Source organism: Balaenoptera physalus (assembly GCF_965194825.1).
Source record: "Balaenoptera physalus genome assembly, chromosome: 7".
Classification (NCBI taxonomy): Eukaryota; Metazoa; Chordata; class Mammalia; order Artiodactyla; family Balaenopteridae; genus Balaenoptera; species Balaenoptera physalus.
In genome coordinates, this window is record NC_138886.1 from 67,029,034 (window position 1) to 67,053,093 (window position 24,060).

At 40.9% G+C, this 24,060-nt stretch overlaps 1 protein-coding gene across 2 annotated transcripts in view; it reads left to right on the forward strand.

Annotated features, from left to right (window-relative positions):
• SH3GL2 (SH3 domain containing GRB2 like 2, endophilin A1) overlaps positions 1-24,060 on the forward strand; it is a 218,310-nt gene that overhangs the window by 133,162 nt on the left and 61,088 nt on the right. For both annotated transcript variants that reach the window (XM_082468048.1, XM_082468047.1), the window contains exons 2-3: positions 8,769-8,837; positions 19,341-19,413. In XM_082468048.1, the coding sequence (XP_082324174.1) occupies positions 8,769-8,837; positions 19,341-19,413 (142 nt within the window). The remainder of the gene's footprint in view (positions 1-8,768; positions 8,838-19,340; positions 19,414-24,060) is intronic.

The window sequence follows — 24,060 nt, forward strand, 5'->3', positions numbered from 1 at the left end:
AAAGAGGTGCCCCGCCTCTTCTTAAAAGTCTGTCCCTTCCAAATGTTCCTCCATCTCTTCTCTCATGTCCAAATCGAACAAATCAGAGAACAGCCTTCTGAGTCCCTGTGTCCACCACTCCCTAGCTGACATTAGCACATCAGTAAGCCTGAGAAGAATTAAAAAGACAGTATCCTTTCCTGTGTCCTTTCCGTAGTTTGTTTTTTGGCATATTTTTATCAGAGCTTTGCAATCAGTCAACTCATTCAAGAGCAAGTCTCCCACGTGGTTGGTTGAAAAGCACTGGGCAGAAACTTGAAAGGAAAGGAAGCCAGTAGTGCCAGTTTGGAGTGCTGGAATTGTATTTAGACCCTGTCCCCAATTTGGTGTATAACTTTGAGCAACTCTAAGCCTGGAGAAATGCCAAATACTTCCCACATATATGTGTGTGTTTATATAAGTGTTTGTGTGTGAGTGTGTGTGTGAAATATAACTATTGGTACAGAATTGACTGAGGCAATAGGAAATGGGACAGTGAAGTTAGTAGTTTCTTTCCACACCTTAAAAGCATATTGGGAAAGAAGGAGTCAGATTAACTCTTAGATGATGTGGGATGCAGTGACATTACTCTGAATACACGCTCTAGCTGTTGCAGCAGCCTTGCCTGTGAAATATACCCTGCAGGGGCAGAGGACACTCAAAGTTCTAATACTAGAAATAATGGGTAAAAAGCAAACCAGGAATGTGTATATTGTCGGGGAGGGGAGCCTCCTCCACGTCTCCTTCTCTGACTTCAGCATGAGCGTACCAGGTGTGAGTCTCCAGAGTCGGCTGCAGTGCAGGCAGCAGACCTTGAAGCTTGAGGTAGAAGCAGAGTGGTGCATCTGTCAGGGCTTAGTCTTCTTAGGTGGTGACGAGATGCTTAGCATTCAGGAAATTCTGCCCAGATTATAAATGAAATCTGTATCTGTATCTGCCTTGTCACTAAGGTGCTTTTAACATTTTTGGTTCAGATGATGGAATTTCTGTAGGTATGAGTTATCAAACTTGATATCTCAGACAGGGATCCATCTTTCTGAGTTTTGTGTTGTTATTCTGTGTTCCCAATTGAATCCCTCTATTAGCAGGTCAGTGATTTTTCTGTATAAGATGGTGGATCTGGTGTCTCTTTATTGAATGCCAAGTGGTTTGTCCATCCACTTTCATGACTCTCTCTGAGGTCTCTTCATATCTTCTCTTTATTGTTATTTAAGGTAAAGCTTATTGCAGCTAAGAGCATGGTGCTAGCTTTCTTTGGCTTAGGAAGAGAGGAGGGTTTATCTCGGGATAGAGCTTGGCTGCCACATTTGGTGACGTAAAATGCTATATAGAGAGCTGAATGTATTGATATGTGAAACACTTGTAGGAAGTCTCTCAAGTGTCTTCAAATACCCATTGGCTTGCGGTTTGTCCTTGATGTTTGCTTTCTGCAAAGGTGAGGTACCTACCTTGAATGGGTGGATGAAGGCTGTCCAAGCTTTAGTGATAGAAATGGAGCATTTTCTGAGCTGCCTGCCCTGCAGCTGAGACCCAGCAACTGTCAGTTACTGTACTTTTTATGGGCATCTCCTACTAAAGATGATTTATTGTCTTTTTTTTTTTTTAATTTTAGAGGAATATTTGCATCAAAATAACCCTAATCTGAGAATCTGGGGGTGGGAAGGAGGAGAGTTCCATAGCATTTTCTCTTCAAACACTTTGCATGGTATTTTCTCTTTTCCTTCCTTTCCTAATTGTTATCTACCTTTGGTGTACTATAAACAGCACTCCAGCAGGTAGAAATTGCATCAGTTAGGGTGCTTCAGAGAAACAGAAACAGTAGGATATGGGGGCAGAATTTCTTCTTCCTCCAGGGAACCTCAGTTTTGTTCTTAAGGCCTTTCAGTTGGTTGGATGCAACCCACCCACATTTTCAAGGATAATCTTATTTAGTTAAACTCAACTGATTGTGGAATTAACACACCTACAGAATATCTTCATAGCAAGACCTAGATTAGTGTTTGATTGAATAACCAGGTACTATAGCCTAGCTAAATTGACTCATCAAATTAACCATAATAGAAATAGACATCAAATTTTAAATTGGAAGACATCTTAGAACTCTCCTGGTTATCTAACCACACCCTACCACTCCCCCATTTTGTGGATGAGGAAACAGAGGTCCAGGGAAGTTTGTGATTTCAGTTCACAAAAAAGAAAAGGGCTTCCCAGCAGTTTCTTTTAACAATTGAAGGTCTAGTACCACTTCCCCTTGCCTTATGAGCTGAATCATCAGGCATTAGGTTCTAGGCTATTCATTAACCAGGACTGAAATCCCAAATGAATTACTGGTACCTTTTTTTTCTCTTTTTGAGTTCTGCTTTTTTCTCAAGGGATTTTATGACTGAGCTTTAAATAGAATTAAAAAAGAAAATACTGTGTGACATGATTCTAGCCCCAAGTCTTAGTGTCTATTTTTAGCAGAGGCTGTCTTTTTATGTTTTGTTCAATTTTGGTGGCTTATTGCAGTAGACTATGAAAATGTATATTTTTTTCCCTATTGCCAGGGATGGGAAACTTTATGGAAATACTATCCCACTCTGTGAATCCCCCTTGCTAAATTACCCCTTATCTGATGAGGAACTAGATTATTTGGGGGAGTTGAAAAATACAGAAGTGGTTATTGGTTTTTTATTCTGCACATTTTATATACTTAAAACATTTTTTTTTTTTTTCTGAAGGACAGAAATAAGATCACTTGTGAATGAAACTGTAGGTGATAGTATAAACTATGTTTCCAGGGAGGGACTGAAACTTGCATGATACCTCTCCTACCAACTCCTTTTGAGGGGTGTGTGTAAGCAATTAGCCACAAAGTCCATGGGAAGTTCTCACTTTAGGGAAACAGGGCTTAGAAAGTTATTGCTTTTAACTCCAGTGAACCACACCAGAAGCTCAGAACATCATGCAAATCAATTTCTGCATTTTCTATATAGTATTTGACAAGAAGCAGGATAGGCTGAAAGCTGGGGAAAAGGCCAAGAGCTTAGCTCACCTAAACTCATTTTAAAGTTTTTGGCTCCAGACATTCAAAGAAAATCATTTGTCATTCTATTGAATTCTTGGGGGGGAAATCACTAGTTTTTAGATTTTTAGGAACCTTTCTATTTTTCTTCAATATAGTGAGAAATAGAGTTAACACTGTTAGCTCAATTAACTCAATTTAGATAGATGAAAATGCCTTTACTCATTTTCTAAGAAAGAATACAAAATTTCTGGATGGGAAAAATAAATATATATTTTTTGAAATTCACTTTCAAAATATCATGGCATTTAAGCATTCCAATGTAATGACAGCTAAGAAAAACTAGTGTGAAACCTATATCCCATAAAGTGTATCCACCCTGCCTTTCATACATGGCAATACCACCATCTGGAAAAACAAGATCTACTTGTATTTAGCCAGATACCAAGAAAATACTGCTGTAATTTTGACTTTTCTGTTTCCTTCTGAATATTGGATATGTCATCAAGTATTATCATTTAATTTTTAGGACCTAACCAATGAATAATAATTAAAGAACTTTCATAAAGATTCAGAGTATGGGCTTCTGTTATTTATTTATTATCATAGGTGATGCCTTTCTACAAATATTGGGAAAACAGTATTTTGAATTTTCTATTTTTTTGCCTGTTGACAGAGAAGAAGATATGACACTTTACAGGGGAGGTAAGAGTCTCAGAAAGGAGACTGAGAACCAGTGCTCACTCATAGTTAAGGGTCCTCCTTCAATTTATTTTGGTCTTAGAATAATTCATTGAGATAGATACATTTTTTTTTCAACTGATAATTGTCTGCTCTGCAAACACTGTGTTAGGTACTGCAGTCTCAGATGTTTTCAGACAAAGAAGCATGTGACATGATTCCCACCTTTTGCATCTTACAATAAGATGAGCAGAAGTTCTCAGCAATTTTACTCATCAAGTAGCTAGTTCCAGGGAGTCCAACAGATGATGTGTTTCATTAAGAGTTCACAGGAAATCTAGTAACTTCCATCTAGGGCAATCAAGATGAAGATGGAGAAGGTGAAATCTGGGTGAGCAACTTAGAGAATTGGTAGGATTTGAAAATAAGAAAAGAGAAATAGGTCCAGGTACAAGGCAGAAGGAATTAACACAGCATATTTGGTGGATGGTAAGGAAACCTGGCTTTGTATAATGAATGATGAGACAAAGCTAAACAAAAACAGGGACATTAGGCAGTAAAAAATTTGCAGGTGTGTAACGTATGAATCAATTTGGTCTTAAGTCTATTGAATTTCACTGATGTGATTTTCAAGGAGGCCTTTATAAAAAGTAGCTGGAGATATGGTAGTTGGATCTTCAGTGTTTGATTGAAATGCAATGCAGGGAAGAATCAGAGCTGCAACTAGAGAATGGAGTGTCTTTTGCCTAGAGGTGACAGTTAATGTGGGGGAGGGTGAGTCATTGTTGGAAAGCGGGAGGCATCCTTTGGGCTGGGAACAGTGGTCATTTATTTAAGCTGTCTCCTGCTGCTGATTCCCTTGACATTTTTCTTATTCGGCATATAGAAAAAAATAGCATGAGACAACACTACTGCAGACTCAGAATTAAGACTTAATTTAAAACATGAGTCGATTATATTATTTATTTTCTTTCTTTGAAGAGAAAAACTATCCCTGAGTGAGGTTATCAGTCTTGTTTGCCTTACTTTATGCCTCCTTTCAGTCATCTTAACATTAACATTTACAAAATTACACTGTAGTTCAGTCCACAAATCTTTACTGAGTATGTGTTGTGAGGAATACAATGAAGAATAAGATAGAAGAAGGTGAGCTGTTCGGTTTGGTTGGAATACAGAATATATGGAGAGTGTAATAGAAAATAAGATTAAAAGTATAAGCTCTCAGTGTTGTGCTGCATGGGTACAATTGAAGGTTTTGAACAGAAGAGTTGTTTTTAGACAGTACAGGTTTTAGGAACCACCTCACTGGAAAACAGTAGGGCAAAACTATTCTTAAATAAATGGTGCTAGGTGAGGAAAACAAAACTCATCGTTGGCCAAATGAGCTCAGGGAGCCTGTCTTCCTCACCTTGACTCTTATACACAAAGGCAATAGAAGTTTTAGTAATGTTATTTAAAGAACAGGAGGAGAAAATGTTTGGCATACTCCTAAGGAGTGAGAAGATTGTTATTTAACACATTGTTTAATTCAGTGCCTTGATATGTTTAGATCCTTTGTGACTTGGAAAAACAAAAGTAGCCCAGAGAACAATGTGGATGTCGTTTTGAATAGTCTTCTTTTTCCGTCAATCTAATTAGATAAGAAAATTTATATCAACCAAATAATCAGACCAGGACCAGTATCTACCTGTTAGCTTCATTCAGAATATTTGGTGAACTGTTTCTCTCAGAGCAGCTCAAATGTCAGCTTTTGTGGAGAACAGAAAGATTCATATTTTCTCTTTCTCCCTTCCTCTCTGTCCTCCTGCCTTCCCCTGCCTCCCCCTCAGTACTTAAGCCAAATAGTTAAAGCCAGTGGACTGATGAGTTGTCCTCCGTGTGAGTTACCAGGACTAGTTCTAAATTACTAATGGCCAGTGTGATCCCATTTGATATAGAGCCAGCAATTGTGCTAACCTGTTGATGGATGCAAAATGGGAGGAAATTAAAATTACTCTCAGTTGAGCAATATGGGGTTGAAAGTATTATATAAGCCCTTGTGGTTTTGATGAAGGTCATATTTTATGGCTTAGAGATGGCCAAAATGTGATTAACCCAAGGTTACCAGGATTCTCTAATGTTACTATAAATGGAGACATTTCTCAGCTACTTGGTTTTTGTGACAGTTTTGCAAATGAAAATTAAATATCTCATTCATGGGTCATGGGAGGGGTATATCTATAATGATCCTCTTTAACTAAAATGGGGCCTTGTGATATAGTGAGTTCCGTGACATTGAAGACAGTCAGGTAGAACTGAGACAGTTGAGTCGGGGTTGTGTAGCTTATATTTCTTTATTGTGTAGGAGTTCAACAAGATTAGAGTTTCCCAGCCCAAATTTAACAGAAAACCACATACTTCAAGAATAAGACACAAGAGGGGCTTAAGTATGAGCTAAAACTGCCATCACTGAGCAAAGTGAAAGGGAGGGAATCAGTGTAAAAATCATAGTAAAATTTGTTTGGTGATAGGGAAAATTCGATATTAGTAACCTTTAAGTCCCCTTCTATTCCTGATTTTCTATAACTTAAACCTCAACATGCAGGTTAAGTTACTGGCACTTGGAATTCCACTACGAAGTTCTAAACTGAATTCTAAGGCCTTCCCGTCCCCATTTCTGGGTTGGTAAACATCTTTAAGAAAGTAGGCAAAGAAGCTGACTTCTGGGCCAGATCACAGTTGGTACAGGCTTTTTAGATTGGGTGATACTGATGCTACACAAAACCTGGATCTGTGCAGACTGTTGAAATAGTTGATAGCCGTCATCACCTAGGATACAGGTTAAGTGAGAGGGCTGATGTCAAGGACCGAAGGTTAAAGCAGTGAATCTAACTCTGGCCATCTGGCCCTTTGAATCTAAAGGAACTTCAGGCAGAAATGGCCAGCACCACGGACAGCTCTTCAGTGCTATGGTGCAAATGCAAAGCCACCTAGGGTTTACTTGGGAAAATTGCCTTCCAGGTCCTGGTTCCACCTCTTCCTAGTTAAAGATCCCTACCATGGACAGGCAGTTTAATTTATGCAAGCCTCAGTTTTCTCATCTGCAACATAGGAATAATATCTGCTCTACGTAGTTCTTATGCATACTTGATGATAAATTACAAGTCAGGGTGCCAGTTATACAAATTAAAGATGTGAATATTGTTTTTACTAACATTTCATTTTTAATCATTGACCTTTATCTGCCTAACATTGTATTATGTTAATGAAAATTGCTAGATTCTCCTCAAGGTATGAAACAACAGTTAAACAAACTGATGGGAAAGACCAGGGTATTTAATCAGATATACAATTTACTGGTAAGAGAACAGAACTAGGATATATTGCATGTCTTGTAGGTTCACGCACCGGTTTTTATATTTACTATGCCATTTATTTTCATAACAACTCTGTGTGCCATGGCAGTCCATTCCATGCCCTTCCATCATAGCATATTCCTTCTGTTAGTGCTGCTGAGGTGAAATCTGGGCCAGAGTGGTGATAGAATTCAGACTCTTGGTTTTCCCAAGAGTGATCTCTTCTAAAGATTTTCCTGATGGCAGAATGCAGGAGTTAAAGAAAGAGAGTGTAAGGACTATACCTCAGCCCACTATAAGGGGATATCAGAGCTTCCACGGCCAGAGAGATAGAGCCATGTATCCCAGGACTCTTTTAGAAGGAGGTAACCCAAGCTCACTTGGATGACCCAAGTTGTTACTGAGGTTGCTGCAGGTCTGGCCATGGTGGGGATCCTCTGCAAAGACCCTCAACACAGTGGCTATTAAAGGAAATGAAAAATTATACTTCAGTATCTGTGTGTGATAACTTTATGTGGCACAGTGACATCTTAGTAAAAAGCATCTAACTGGGCTTCCCTGGTGGCGCAGTGGTTGAGAGTCTGCCTGCTAATGCAGGGGACATGGGTTCGAGCCCTGGTCTGGGAAGATCCCACATGCTGCTGAGCAGCTGGGCCCGTGAGCCACAACTGCTGAGCCTGTGCGTCTGGAGCCTGTGCTCCGCAAGAAGAGAGGCCGAGATAGTGAGAGGCCCGTGCACCGCGATGAGGAGTGGACCCCGCTTGCCGCAGCTAGAGAAAGCCCTCGCACAGAAACGAAGACCCAACACAGCCAAAAATAAATAAATAAAAATAATTAAAAAAAAAAAAAAACACAGTTCGAGTACTTTAAAAAAAAAAAAAAAGCATCTAACTACCTTTACAGTTATAGAGGAATGAAATTCTAGTGTCATTAGCATTTAATATTTCCTATCTTTGATGAAATTAAAGTATCTTCCTTGTGATCCCTTCATAATTTTCATTAGACTTAATTGAGTCTTTATTTCAAAACAGAATAGGATATCTAATCTTTTAATGAACATGAATTCTGCATGTGGAAAATGACCATTGGCATATGTAAATTGATGAAAATAAGATGTATGATAATGGGAATTGATTGGGTAGCAAAGAAGTACCCTCAACCTCTTTCCACATAGTTTATCTTATGTATATAAGGACGTAGACAGCTACAGGGAGATTTATAAGACTACTATTTAAGTCCTTTTATCTGAAGATCAGCTAGGCTGATATTTTTCATACCAGTTTGATAGATGCTTGTGATTATCTGTTCAACAGCCCATTGAGGAATAGGTTGAGGATGTAGCAATTTTCTACCTAGGTAGCATTTTAGATCCATTATCAGAGGGGAATGATTACTGTATGATGCTGTTGTCCCTTGGAACTCTCAAAAGGAAAGCGTTAGTGATTTGATAGTTGTGTGATGATTTATATAATAGAAAGAGCACTAGGGTTGAAATCAGAAGATATAAGTCTGAATTCTTGCTTCAGTACCTACCAGATGCGTGGATTTTGGTAAGTTGTTCATATCCGCTGAGCCAAAGCCGTCTCCTATGAAAATGGGACGGCCCACCTACATCAGAGAATAGTTATGAGATTGTATTCGATGATGTTTGTCAAAGTGCTTAAAACTTGTGACACATATTTTTAAAAGAAAATTTATTTATAATTCCTTTTCTGGGTTATTTTCTACAGAAAGTGAGTGAGAAGGTTGGAGGAGCTGAAGGAACCAAGCTAGATGATGACTTCAAAGAGATGGAAAGGGTGAGTCTTCATCACTCAGAGTTCCCTTGACATAAAATTGCCCAGCATACTAAGTGGAGAAGAGAGAAAGGAAAGGGGAAACCGTTCTCCACTGGTACCTGAGAATACATTTTGTTATTCTTAAAAGTACTCTCCTTTTAGTGTATATTTTAAAACAGAAAATGTAAAGTATCTGTTTTTTTTTACTATCCTAAGAACAAAGCCTCCATGAAGGTGAAACGTCATAATGGATTTTATTGTTACTTTTCCAAATAGGGACAGCATGGAGCTGGTGTTTGAACTGCGCTGGGGTGGGACGAAAAGAGGAGAAGGTGGGGAATGATGTACCAAATGTTAGGGGGAGAGTTTGAGTCACTTTCTAGCTTTCGAGAACTTTCCTGAGGGGACTGTGCCAGCCAGAGGCAGCATGTGTAGTGAACACAGTGGTGAGCCGGTCTGACCTTGGCCTGAGCTCCACTTCTACTGCCTGTTGCACAAGTCAGCATATTGCTCTGAGCTTCTATATTTTCATAAATGTAAAAGGAGAATACAAATTTGTTCTTCAGAGACTTTTATTAAGGATTAAAAATAATATAAATCATTTAACATTCTTCCTTAAAAGATAACAGGTTCTCAACAAGTGAGAGTGGAGGTGGTGAACAAAATAAGCCTTTTCATTTTTCTTGTGACAGATGCCGTATTTTCTCTTTTACTTTTCGTTCACTTTGAGACTGTCCATAGAAAGAGATACATAGGCTTATGATGGAGAGTAGGTACTGCATTGTGCAATTAATTATTTTAGATTTTAAATTGTGGATGAGTAAAGGATCTGGGAATACAAACCCTGTACTTGAACAGAGAGGATGGCGAAAGCCTGTGATACCCAGAAACCACATTTTTACTTTCTGCCCTGTCTTTTTCAGTTTTTCTTCTGAAGAGTTCATTGATGAATACAACAAATTCTTGTTTTGTACCTCCTCTGAGACAGGCATGTAGGATATAGTAGTGAACAGGATAGATAAGATTCCCGACTGCATTAAATTCATAATCTAGTGGGGAAGACAGACTTTGGACAAATACTGACCAGTGCGGCAAGGGTAACGAAATATGGCACTAGAGGAGCTTGGGACAGAGGAAACTCACCCACATAGGGTGGTCAGGGAAGACTTTCCTGATATTTAAGTGAGGATATAAAGGATGAGTAAGAGTTAGCAGAGCCTAGTGCGTTTCTAGTAAAGGAAACTGCAAGCAAGAGAGAACCGGACAGGGACTTCTGTGGTGGTCCAGTGGCTAAGACTCCGTGCTCCCAATGCAGGGGGCCCAGGTTCAATCCCTGGTCAGGGAACTAGATCCCATGTGCCGCAGCTAAAGATCCCGATGCCGCAACTAAAAGATCCTGCAAGCTACAACTAAAGATCCCACATGCTACAACGAAGACCCAGTGCAGCCAAATAAATAAATAAATATTTAAAAAAAAAAAGAGAGAGAACTGGACACATTTGACTTCCTGAATAAAAGATGAGTTGCTGAGAGACAGGAGTCTTGTGAAATGAGACTGTTTAGTGTTTACCTAGCTGGTATTTCTGGCTAAGTTCTTGAGATGGACCTCACTGATAGAATAGGGAGCTTCACTGATAGGAGATTTAATGAGTCTCCAGAACCCGACACACCGGCTCAGAATGACTTGGCTTTGACTCCTCTGCTCGCCATAGTTCCACACCCCTCTTTATGAGCAGCCCTGTGGGTCTGTTCATTTGCACCAATCTCTGTTTACACCCAGTCTTCCTTCGTCCCCCTTATCCTTTGATGTCTCCCTCCCATCCCCACCCTGGAGGGAGTGTATAATATTCCACGTGGCCAGTGCCCTGTCATTAATGACAAATCAGGCAGGTGTTTAGGAATTTAGGACTAAGGAATCAGAATTTGAGTCCTGCTTTCAGCCTCTGCCAGGACACAAGGTAATAAGCTCGGTAGCCCACTGCCTAAACTGAGACAAACTAACTTTCTGTTTCTTAAATGAGATTAAAAAGAATAAGAAATTTGGAGAACAGTGTTTATAACTGAACAACTAATTAAGCCTTTGAATCCAGGCCAGTCTTGCAAAGTAATTGAAATAAAAGAGGATCTTACAAATATTTTACTTCAGGCAAAGACCCACAGACGTCCCTCTGAGTCTGTTGGTAAGGTTTGTTTCTCCTGTTTCCTAGAAAATAATGAGTTTCTGAAGCTTTTATTTCAAAATCTAGATATTACCGTAATAAGGTTTTGCTGATTGAAGAACACACTTGTGGTTCTGTATTTGGGTTTATAACTAAGTAGACTGAGAGATTTACATCTTAGTGAGGTGTGGAAATTGTTTATTCCGCTTCATTCCACACATCTTTTGCCTTATCTCTACTCATGTTAAATTCACATTAAAGGTGGAGGTTTCTGTGGTAATTGGAAAGCACATGCTTTAGATTTAGACTCCAAATCTGTTCTGTTTGTATGTTTATTACACACAAAAACATTTTAGCTCAGTGTTCCCAAACCTGCAGAAGAATCACCTTTCCATGGTCAGTTTCCTGTTCATCAAGGATTTAGAGCAGAGAGACCTTTGTTCACTGTGTTCTCAGAGGTGCAGTGAGACAACAAAACGAGATACATTAGAGATTTGCATCAAGCAACACTACTGGGAGAGAGAAGTGGGTATTCCTAGAGATTGTTTCCATAATCAGCCACCCCATCCACTCTCCTGCTGAGATACAGTAAAATTACCATGTGCATCTCTTAGCCCTTGTAGCCTTCCCGGCCCAGAGCTGATTGGGTGGACTCTTTCAGCTGTGTTTTCGCTGCAGGAACCCTGCCTGTAACCCTTTCTGTCCTCCTCCTAAGTGCCTGCATGGAATTGTTTCTTTGTTCATTTTAAATGGTATTTGTTGCTTACAAGCACCCTCAAACACAGACTAAATTTCTTACCATGGTACAGACATTGTGTGGATTTTTTTCTTTGAAAAGCTGCAGATTTTTTTGTCAAGGGGAAGCACTAGAATTTGAGGGACCTCTGGTTTCTTCGAAATTTACGTCAGTTGCTGCAGTGATTGTGTGTGTGTGTGTGTGTGTGTGTGTGTGTGTGTGTGTGTGTGTGTGTGTGTGTGTGTTATGTTCATGAATTCACATGGAATATCTGTAAATGCCTCCACGTGGCAGGCATCCTGCTGGGCACCAGGAATACAAAGATGATTAAGGTACAGTTCTTGCCTTCAGGAGCTTCTAGTTTTGATGGAAGGAATAGACACATAAATTAGTGTCTTGTGGGACATGGTGCTTGATGCCTTGGGAAGTATTTTCATGGAAGACCTAACTCAGGTTGGGTAGATCAGTGGAGGCTTCCTAGAAGAAAGGGCATCTGAGCTAAATCCTGAAATTTTCCGTTTCTGTGTATATGAGTAATGTAGAAGTCCAAGCCAAGGGGTACAGTGTCTCTTTTAGCAGCCTGAAAAGTATCATGGGAAATCCCTGCTGTAGAAACCAGGAGTCCTCAAGCTGAAAGCATGGCTATAGACCATTTTAATGAGAATGGAATTTTTCTGAAGGGGCAGCCTCAAGTTTTAAGGCAAGCAGATGTTGAGAAAGAATGGAAAGATTGTCATTCCTTATACGAGTGAGAGAATGTACTGTTTGCAGAGCAGCCTGTGCGGGAAGCGCTATAGGAGAATGTCCATGGTCATTATCTCCATATACTTAACTAGTCATTGGGTGGAGAGGAGCTGGATCCTTCTGTTTAACCCCAAGTGGTAGGCTAGAATTAATGAGTAGAAGCTATGGGGAGATAGATTCAGACTCAACATAAGAAAGAACTTTTTGTTGTCGGAGCTTTTTAAATAAAAAAGAGCCTTGGGGATTACTGAATTCCCCATCACTGCCCATGTTTAAAGAGAGGCTAAACCCACGGTTCCCACATTCTGTGTGAAGCACAATAGTTGTCATCTCCTTCGAGTTTTGTGGCAAGTAATTTGTTACTAATGTAATTTTTAATAATGTCAGTCTCACTTGGATTCTAGTGATCTATCCCAAATGGGAGAGAAAGGAGTAAAGTCCCAGCCAGCATGCTCAGAGTTTCACATATCCCTGAGTGCACCGTGGGCACCTGTCATATACGTGAACGTCTTCTTCATGGGTGTGGTGGTAAAAGAGAAGGTGTGGATTATGGTACTGAGACACTCGCTTGCTGGTGTGGAACTGTAGGATGGGTGGGAGCCCCAAACAAGATGAGCTTTAAAGACATTTTTCTGCTTATCCTGAAATTTAGTGAAGACTAGCTTCTTCTCAGTTGCGTGTTTGCAGCATGTTTCCAAGCCAATGTTCATTAAAGGTAAATGCCTAAGAAGATTAACAAAAAAATACATTGGGGCAATCTCAGCCTAATGTGTTGTTTATTTTTGTTTTCAACACACAGTTCCATTAATCAGGCTTTCCAAATACATGAGGTAACTGCTGTAAAGCAGAGCAATCTGGGGACAGGTACATTAATTCTTCCATGTCAGTAGGGGACTATTAAAACATCCCCTTATTGGACCAGCCTGTATCTCACTGCCAGACAGACTTCCCCAGGATTCTGTTTTCATCGTGTCTCTGTGACTTGTTTAGTTAGGTGTTCTCCTTCAGGTCCTGTCCTTTAAGTGGGTGTGCATTCATTCTTAATAGGTACATTTTCTTAATTTCAGTGACAGAAAAATTAAGAATTTGAAAGATTTTCATGTTTCATATGACATTTTAACATCTCTTTTGCATAACCACTGTAAGTTAGCCCGTGTCTAAGTGGGTGCTTAATTCATCTATTTAGTATTGATCACTAAACCCACAAACTGTCTGTGCTCCATTTTAAGATGTCCATTTTTTTTTTCTTAAACTCTGCTACTGTGTCCCTGTGACAGCATCTGGTATAACGCAGTGTCTGAGGATGTGAAGTCATATCATTCAGTCCTTTTGTTAGTTCACAAAGAATGCTGTGTTTTTCACCTGTGCTGCCACCTAGGTTCAGGAAACAGTGACTGCTCCTTTTCCAATGGGGAAGGGTAATGTTCCAATGCCTCAAAACAATAGCCCCATTCTAGTCAATCTGGTGCCTTTCGGTTCTCTTGTATCTTGTCTGTAAAGACTGAGACAGCTGGTGAAATGATGGGCATCTGTAGATTCAGCGTGGCATGCCTTTGTGAAAGTAGAACCTTAGCACAGGGAGCAGCAAACTTTCTCTGTAAATATATTAGGCTTTGTGGGCCAGAGGGCGTCTGTGGTCTGTGTTGCGGCTGCTCACCTCTGCTATTGAAGAGCAAAAGCAAGCATCAGTGGTATTTGAATGAAGGAGCATGGCTGTGTTCCAATAAAATTTACCCAAGGACGCTGAAATTTGCATTTTGTATAGTTATTATGTGCAACAAAATAGTCTTCTTCTTTTGAATTGTTCCCACTCTTTAAAAATCTAACAACGGGGGCTTCCCTGGTAGCACAGTGGTTAAGAATCCGCCTGCCAATGCAGGGAACACGGGTTCGAGCCCTGGTCCGGGAAGATCCCACATGCCGCGGAGCAACTAAGCCCGTGCGCCACAACTACTGAGCCTGCGCTCTAGAGCCCGTGAGCCACAACTATTGAGCCCAAGTGCTGCAACTACTGAAGCCTCGCACCTACAGCCCGTGCTGCGCAACAAGAGAAGCCACTGCAACAAAGAGTAGCCCCTGCTCGTCACAACTAGAGAAAGCCCGCGCAGCAACGAAGACCCAGCGCAGCCAAAAATAAATAAATAAATAAATTTTTTTTTTAAAAAAGGAAAAAATCTAACAACAGGCAGTGGCCCAGATTTGGCCCACCGGCCATCGTTTGCCAGCCCTTGACTTAGCATGAAGAAGGGAAATGTCATAGTGAGTAAAGCCGGTTGAGAGAGCTGTTTCTCTCCCTACCCCTAGTTGTAAATTACAAGACTGGATAGTGGAGGAGGAACCTGCTAATGTATTGAGAGTTGCTAAAATCTTGGTAATGAGAAAATTGAAGTAAAAAGACCAGAGGAATATGTGCCTTTGCTTTTACTTCGAGGAAAAAAACCCAGAACTTATTTCATACAAATAAGTCTTTATTTCCTGCAAACATGCCTGTATCTTATATAGCTAGCTTCACCTCCTCTAAACAGCCTTCCCTAATGACTCCCTGCCCCAATCCAGACAAGGGTAGTTAAAGAAACAGAGGCTCAGGCGCTCACAAAAATGGAGGTTGCCGTTTGGGACGCATCAAAACTTGTTTTCAAGCAGTAGGAAAATTTGGGCATTAAGGAAATCATTAGCTACATGTCATAAGTTCAGAATTAAACTGTGCTGTTCTCAAATGGCAATAAGCTCTTGCCAGTTATAATAAATTATTTAAGTGGAAATCTTCTTAGTTCATGGTAGTTATACTAGGCCTGTTAATAAGAGGGTATATGGTTGGACATTGACAGTTGCGGTGTATAAATAGCGTTCCTAGCAAGAGCCTGACAAGGAGCGTTTAAGGTTCTCACAGGGTGATGGCCTCACCTTGTCCATGGCTGACACAGTATAGTCTTGTTTAGCAAAAAGAGTTCTGGACAAAAAGGGGACAGAGACGGAGAGAAGTTGGACGTTGGTCAGCCTCCTACTGGCTGATGTCATTGGGCGATCCAGTTCCTCCAGCATTCTTCCTTGGAAGCCGTGTCTGATCCATGACCTTTGGAACTATATTTCTTCCCATGATAGCTGCGTGGGTTGTGTGACCTCAGAGAATTCATTTCCCTTCTCCAGGTTCAGACTGGCATATTTAAAAAATCAAGGCTGTGGACTGGATGCTCTACTGGCCTTGTTCTCTTATGTTTATTAACTCTGTCAAGTGTAAAATCAGGAGTAAGATCCTAGTAAATGAATTTGCTAGTAGCTCTCCCCTGTTTTGGTGTATGTCCTGAAAATGCATTCTGCAAATTATTATACTGGATAAAGTTGTTTTCAGAGGTGGATTGCAAGTGAAGGTTATTTTATGCTCTGATCAAAAGGGTTTAGCTAGAAATTTCTCTAGATTGATATCTAGATCAGGTACCTGAAAGTGTTGAAGGAATCTGCCTCAGTGGGCACAAGATCTGGGGTTGTATGGGCTCTTCCCTGGGAGACTTTGGCCAAACCATGGGGGACACTGAGTAGTTTTTATTCTCACTCTTCTTCTAAGGTTGAATCCCACTTTGGGGACCAGATGCAATGCTCTATTATTGGTGTCTCCAGTGTCTCTGTGCCTCCCCCAAGACCACTGGCTTTAGCCAAGCTAATAGCTTCTGTTTATAGAGCCTGAGTACTTGGGCAGTCACGGAGCCCAGAAGGGAAAGGGGGTTTCATTTCACAAGTGAGAACCACTTTTCATGCTTTCCTTGCTGACTTGCCCATGGACCACTCCAGATATACACTACTGGCACCCAGCCTCTGTAGAGAAGCCAGTGTAACTGAGGGCATGTGGTCAAACAACTTAGCCTGGGACAGCCTCCCTTTTGCAGAGGCCCAGGATAGAATAGTTCTTGTGAATGAGTTTCTGTAGACTTTGAGGACTTTCAAAACAAAACCAGAAGGTGAGCTGGAAGGTGCTTTCCTCCTGGTCCTGTGTGGTTGGCCTCTGCCAGGTCTCCAGCTCCATCTAGGAGATGGTACAGAGAGCTTTGCAGCTCTGACTTGGTGTCTCTCTTCAGGTTAGGAGATGTCCCTGTTGCCTTTGTGTGCTTTCAAGAAGTATTGGGTGGTAGTTAACAACACATACGCTGGAGCCGGAATTGGGCAAGTTTCTTAACCTCTGTGTATCTGTTTCATAAGGCTTCTGAGGATTTGGTATGTAAAGATATTTAAAGCCCTTGGAACAATTTCTGACAAATATAAAACAGTTTATGATGATGGTGGTCATGATTATTACTGAGGGTAGAGATGGGGGAAAGTTAGAAATTGGTTAGCTCCCTCACTATTAGTGAGCTCCCTCACTATTCAGATGAGTTCAGAATACCAAGTGGTCACTGGCCAATTCAGTTCCTCTGGCACTCTCCCTTAGAAACTTTGACCTTTGGAACTACTTTTCTTCCAGTCATAGCCACATAGGACATTTGGATCCATTTGACATTGAATGCTTTAAGCCCTGTCATATAGTCAGCAGAAGATCTGTGTTTTTGTCCTATCACACCTGTAACCTGGACTTTCAGCCTGTTTTTTCTGCACACACCCTTTGACTTCATTTCCATTACATTGAGTGCATAGTGGTTGGTTGGCATGTTGGTAATACTTCCAGGACCTCCGTGTATGGCCACACAAGTTCTGCACTATAAAACTCTGGGGGCCACTATTTATTGCAGAACTAAATACTACTTAGCCACATACTCAAATCTAAGATGTATTAAAAACTCAAGTTAACCAAAAGAATGTGGTACAGGGTTCACATGTGGGCAGACATCTCTTAAATAGGAATGCTTTTTGAGGTAATTTTATACCATGATGGCCTCATAAGAAAAAATGTTTCCTCTATTAATCACACACAGTAATATGACTACCATGGAAGGGGAAATTATTAAGTATTGAAAAACAAAGCTGAAAGATAAAATCTTCTGGTTATGGTATGGTTTCTGATTATGAAAGAGAAGAAGGCTTACACAGACATAGAAAACAAATATACGGATACCAAGGGGGAAAGGGGTGGGGTGGGAGGAATTGGGAACTGGGATTGACACATATACAGTACTGATACTATGTATAAAATAGACAACTGATGGGCACATACTGAATAGCACAGGGAACTCTACCTAATGCACCGCGGTAACCTAAATGGGAGGCAAGTCCAAAAGGGAGAGCATATCTATATGTGTATGGCTGATACTTTTGTTGTGCAGTGGAGGCTAACACAACATTGTAAAGCAACCATACTGCAATAAACATTAATTAAAAAAAAAAAGAAAGAGAAGGAGGCTTGCCCCATCCATAAAAGGTTGATTTTGTATGTAGGTGCAGTAGGTTACAGAAAAATTGGAATTGAGGGAGGAGCCCTTGAACTCTAAAGAGAACAACAAAGTCTCCTTGAACTTAATTGAGATCTGATATTCTGCCGTCAAAAATTAATTCCCTTCATTCATACTTACGTATTCCATGTACATACCTTGGATAGGAGGATGCGCTAATTTTCAGCAGTCATTTACCCTGTAGAGTGAATGAATGGACCACACGTGTTGATAAGAAAAGGATTTCATGGGGGAATGTAGAGAGGACCTCATTGCATGGCCTCTTCATGTGGGAAAAAGGGTGCAACAGAGAGAGGACATGGTGACCTGCTGAGTGCAAATACTGACCATTCAGAATTTTGCAAGGATAGACTCTAGGACCAAGATTTTAATTTAGAATTAACCAAAAGTTCAAGAACTGCTTAGAAGTGTTTGCTCAAGATTTTTATGTACTTGGGATGTTCTCAGAAGTTAAATAAAAACTTTCCCTCTCTTACCTGAACAAGCAGAGTCGATGTTGCATGTTTCTTTCTTTAGAGCAGTGAAATGTGCCACCATGCCTGGCCCTCTGTAGACATCCAGTAAATGCCTCTGGGGCAAAATATGTTTCATAGCTCCACCTTACTTTTTTTAAATTTATGTTTATTTTATGCTGAATTTATTCCTGGGTCATATATTTTTGTTTCTTCAGTTTCTTTCGGGACATCTTCTTCTCTGCAACCTCCTCTTCAGGTTTAGGTACAATTTACTCTTTTTCAGTAGGGATCATCATAGTGTGGCAGAGAGGGCTCAGGTAGGGGTTAATCCGTCCGTGAGCTCTGTAAGTCCAGGGCCCATCTCGGATTCTGTTCACCTGGATGTGCTCGATGCCAGAGACGCTACATGAAAACCCTTAAGTGTAACTTTACTCTCCGCATTCTTAAGCATGTGCGGCAAAAAATTCACTCTTTTTTGGGTCATGGACCCTCTGTCCAGCCCCACTCTTTGACCTGGATGGATACACCAGCCAACTCCAACATTGTAATGATGGAATAGCATGCATTGCTTCTGTAAAGTGACATCTTTCAGAGACTTGGTGGCTTTTTGGATATGCACACCCTCTATGGCCTGGCCAGCTTCATGGGTGGTCTTAAAGTGAACGTGAAGATTTGAACCTCTTGATTTGCAAGATTTTGTGGGGTTTTCTGTGTCAAGTGAGGAGTGAACCATTCTCAGAGACCACCTCAGGCAACTTACAGTGAGAGGAAGCTATATCCACCTTATTTTACCAGGAGGTAAGGAAGTATATTTTGAAACACATTTTAGGAAATTAGTAGTTTCCTTTTTGGGTAAATGGGCTTTCCAAGTCTTGATGGAACACAGCTGAATGCAAAGCCAGTGTTACTTCTGGCAGCTCTGTGAGCCCCTCACCTTCCACCGCAGGACTTGTTGCTCTGTTGTACCACCAGTGGTTGTATATATACTCACGCAAAAACTACGTTTCTAAAGCTAATAATTTGCATCATTTAGAATATTTATTTTCTCATTTCAGAAAGTGGATGTCACCAGCAGGGCTGTGATGGAAATAATGACTAAAACAATTGAGTACCTTCAACCCAATCCAGGTAAGGGCTCGTTTTATACTTGCAGGGGTATCCCTCCAGGTAACTTTTCGTTTCTCTTTGGTAGACAGGCTAGGTTTGGTGCGCTTCTGCTTGCTCTGTCCTCCCTTCTGGAAGTTCAGTGGCTTCAGGTGGAGCATTTTGACTGGGAAGGGAGGACTTTTTAGGTTCACACTGAAGTAACTGGAGGCTTCTGTGATATTTTTTCTGACTGTAGTGTAATTAACAAATAGCACTGTGTGGGCAGCGTGGGTGGCACATGATGTCAGGGTAGCTGCAAGCTGTTATTAACTGAACACTAATTTGAAAGGGATTGTAAGAAAGAAAACGGGGAGGATTTTCAGATAAAACATAGTAATTCACCAAAGGTGTGAAAAAGTAGGAAGTTGAACGGTTTTTGTGAAATACAGAGGGTTTCCGTCCATACGCATCACTGAAGTCTTTGGAGGGTTGTTCTTTGTTCTGATTTTTCTCCAAGCACATCACAGATCAGCACTTGTCCTTGCTAACCTCTTACACTCTTAAGAGAAGGGAGTTATAATAGATATAATGGAGCTGTACCTGGAAAAGAGAGCCAGGCAGAGGTGGGGTGATGTAGAAGAGCACAAGGTGTAACAGAGCAAAGCAGCTGATACTCTAGACCTCCTCAGCACTCTTCCTGCAGAGCACTTCCTAACTGCAGAGTATAGAAACTTGAAGCAAGGTTGAATATATTTAAGTAAAACGTATGAATACTGGGAAAACTGCGTATCTTGAGACCAGTTTCTTTGGGAGTTTCAGGTTGAGATTCCTGTGTCTTTGGTGGTCCTAGGGGAGATGGTTCAGGCACTGTGTCAGCCCCACTGTGTTTGGATTCTGAGCATTAATGGGTGAGAGATAAGAAAAGGAAATAACGTGGGATAAGAGGAGGCAGACAAGCACAGTCAGTGCTGACCAGCTCCCTACTGCCTTCTGCTGCTGGCTGCAGCTTTCACTCAGCCCAAACTGTGGGAATAACATTCTCAGTTTTTTTAAAAACTGCATCAGAGATGGGATTATGTGAGGAAGGAAAATATTGAAGTAAGTGATAAGCCATAGGAACCAGGCATTTAACTGATAGTACACCAAATTGTTGGCAAATTAGGCAACGAATAGCAAAAATGAAGTTTCCAGTTTTTGCTTGCAGCCTTCTTCATGACCTCTGTATTCCACAGAGATTCAAGGATCTCTTATCTAAGAGATCTTCACCTGTTCCTAAGTATTTAAACAGCTGTGATAGGTCAGTTTTGAAAAGAGAATTGCTCGCCCCAAGTCTCATGGTAAGAAGTCATTGTTTAGGGAAGGACGTTTTTGTCTTTGTCTTTGAGTAGAACCTTGAAGTGCTCCCTCATTTCCCGGGATTTATGCATGAATGGTGCTAGGATTACTTAGCCCTGCTGTTGTAAGGCTAATATATTTTTTTTAACATCTTTATTGGAGTATAATTTCTTTACAATGTTGTGTTAGTTTCTGCTGTATAACAAAGTGAATCAGCTATACAAATACATATATCCCCATATCCCCTCCCTCTTGCGTCTCCCTCCCACCCTCCCTATCCCACCCCTCTAGGTGGTCACAAAGCACGGAGCTGATCTCCCTGTGCTATGCGGCTGCTTCCCACTAGCTATCTATTTGACATTTGGTAGTGTATATACGTCAGTGCTACTCTCTCATTTCATCCCAGCTTACTCTTCCCCCTCCCTGTGTCCTCAAGTCCATTCTCTACATCTGTGTCTTTATTCCTGACCTGCCCTTAGGTTCATCAGAACCTTTTTTTTTTTTTTTTTAGATTCCATATATGTGTGTTAGCATACGATATTTGTTTTCCTCTTTCTGACTTACTTCACTCTGTATGAAAGACTCTAGGTCCATCCACCTCACTACAGATAACTCAATTTCGTTTCTTTTTATGGCTGAGTAATATTCCATTATATATACGTGCCACATCTTTTTTATCTATTCATCTTTCGTTGGACACTTAGGTTGCTTCCATGTTGTAGGACTAATATTAAACGTAGGGAAGGAGAGGGAAAATATAGTATTTATTGAGCACTAATGCATTTTCAGTATGTCGCTAGTTATATACACTGTCTCCTCTCTAAAACTAGCTGTTTTTTTCCTGATTATAAAAAGAAAACGCAGTTGGAAAATTCATAGTATAGCAAAGAAACTAAAAATCCATGAACACAATCTTTGGTGGGGACCCATCTGTGTTCCTGAGTATAATGGAATTCAGGTGTATGGAGGTATGCTGTGCTGAATAGGATGTCCCCCCAAATCCAGGGCTATCCAGAACCTCCAAATGTGACTTTATTTGGAAATAACATCTTTTGAGATATAATCAGTTAATGACCTTGAGATGAACTCATTCTGGAGTTAGAGTGAGCCCTAAATCCAACAACTGGTGTCCTTATAAGAAGAAGAGAAAACACAGAGAGACACAGGGTAGAAGGCCACGTGAAGACAGAGGCCAAGATTAGAGTGATGCTGCCACAAGCCAAGGAATGCCGGGAGCCACCAGAGCTGGAAGAGGCGAGGAAGGATTCTCCCAGAGAGCCTCAGAAAGAACCAACCCTGCTGACACCTTGATTTCAAGTGTCTTGAACTGTGAGAGAGTAAATTTCTGTTGTTCTAAGCCCCACAATTTGTGGCAATTTGTTATGGCAGACCTAGAAAACTAATATAGTAGGCTAGCCTAGTTTTCCTCAGGAAAAACAAGGGCCAGAGAATTTAAGAAACTTTCCCAAAGTTACACACCTAGAAAGGGATGAAACCAGGATTGGAACCCAGGTCTGATGCCCCCGAGCCCAGGAACTTTCCATTGCACAGTCCTGCTTCTGAGAAGAATGGGTTCTTCATTTAGGTGCAAAGGGTCCTTTACTTTCAGAGTGGATGTGACAGAAATCCAGAAAGGGAACAAATTGTGGGGTTGAGACTTATTTTTATTTTAGTAAAAAAGATAACAGGAGGAGGTAATTGGGGGAGATCTGAATTTTTAGAAATGACTTTTTTTTTTTTTTGAAATGACGTATTTTTAACAGAATCCTGAATGTGCTTATTAGCTACCAACATATTGGTTTTATGGCTATTTAAAAATTGAATGAACATCTGCCACCAAGGAGAACAATTAAGGCCATCACCAGGCAATCACAAGTTGGTTTCAGAAAAGCAGTTATATATGGGCAGGCCACATATTTATATAAGTAAGTGTCATCTAGAAGGGTCCAGAATTAAACAAAATTTCATATGCTCATTCTTCAGAATTTAGACAATTTGTGTTTAATTGACTTATAATAGATATGACTTAGTTCCTCCATGAATTTCTTGCTCTGAGAGCAGACATTGGCTAGAGCTCCTGAAAGGTGGCTGATCCAGTACACTTGTTCAGAATCCAAGTGTCCTTGCGAAGGGGACACAAGAATCTAGCCAACACCCAGAGGCTCCCAGTCCTTGGGCACAGAAGCGCAGAATATTCCCAAACTCATGCTGTTTGATAAATGCTTTGACCACTCAGCCTCTCTGTGACCCCAGAAACTGGGTCAACCAATACGGATCACTGGCTTCTGGTCCTGAATAAGCAAGATCTGGCCAGGGTCAGGATAAGGGCTTATGCAAAGTAACAAATTTACCTGGGCAGGCCAGTAGGATCTGTGGAAATTAATGCTTTGAGGGTACTTTGAGAGTATCTTGTATTTGATTCATACTCTAGGATGCATTCTGGCTTTCAAATCTTGTGGTTATGGAGCATACATATCTGTATAGTCTTGAAACTCCATTCCTATTGAAATGATGACCAAAGAGAGTTGGATTACTTTTCTTGAATCTGTAGCTGTGCTCTGTGTAGGCCCACCCATCTGCTCTTGCCCTCCTCCGGAGTGATATTTTAAAAGGCAGACCTGATCATGTCATCATCTTGCACAAAACCCTTCAATGGGTTTTTCACTGCTTTTAGGATTAAGTTTTACCATTTTCAACAAGGCTCAAAGGGCCCTCCCTACATGGTCAGCCCTGCCCTTTCCCCTCTACCTTGCCAGACAAACAGTCTCCTCAGGTCCAGCATCAAGGGCATTTAGAAGCCTTCCAGAAGCCCTGACTGCATTAGGTTCCACTGTCAGTGACCCTCTCATGATCCCAGCTGCTTTCCCCTGGTGGCACATGCCACGCTTACTGTAATTGCATGGTGTGTGTGCTTTGGTTTGTCCTCCCCTGTAAGGACAGGGCTCTGCCTGTCTTATTCCCCGCCATCCCCCCATATGCACCCAGGCCCCAGCTCAGTTCCAGGCAGCCCGTGACATTTGGATATTTGAAAAAATGAATTATGAAGCACAGTTGATAGTCAGTGGCTAATGTGATAAAACTGCTATAATGTAAAGGAGAGAAGGAGAAACTCTTCCTTTCCCCTAACCCATCAGCTCTATCCATGTAACCAACATTTATCAAATGCATTTACTTTTATACAAGGACCTATGCAATTCTAGATGTAGTAGGGGTAGATGCAGAACCAAGATTGGGCCCCTGCCCCCTGGGACCTCACAGTCTAACAGCATAAAGTATGTATACTCTGAGGAGAGCTGCCCAGAGGCCTTCATGGCTAATTCCTTCTGGAAATTCCAGCTAACTGATGAAGTGAGG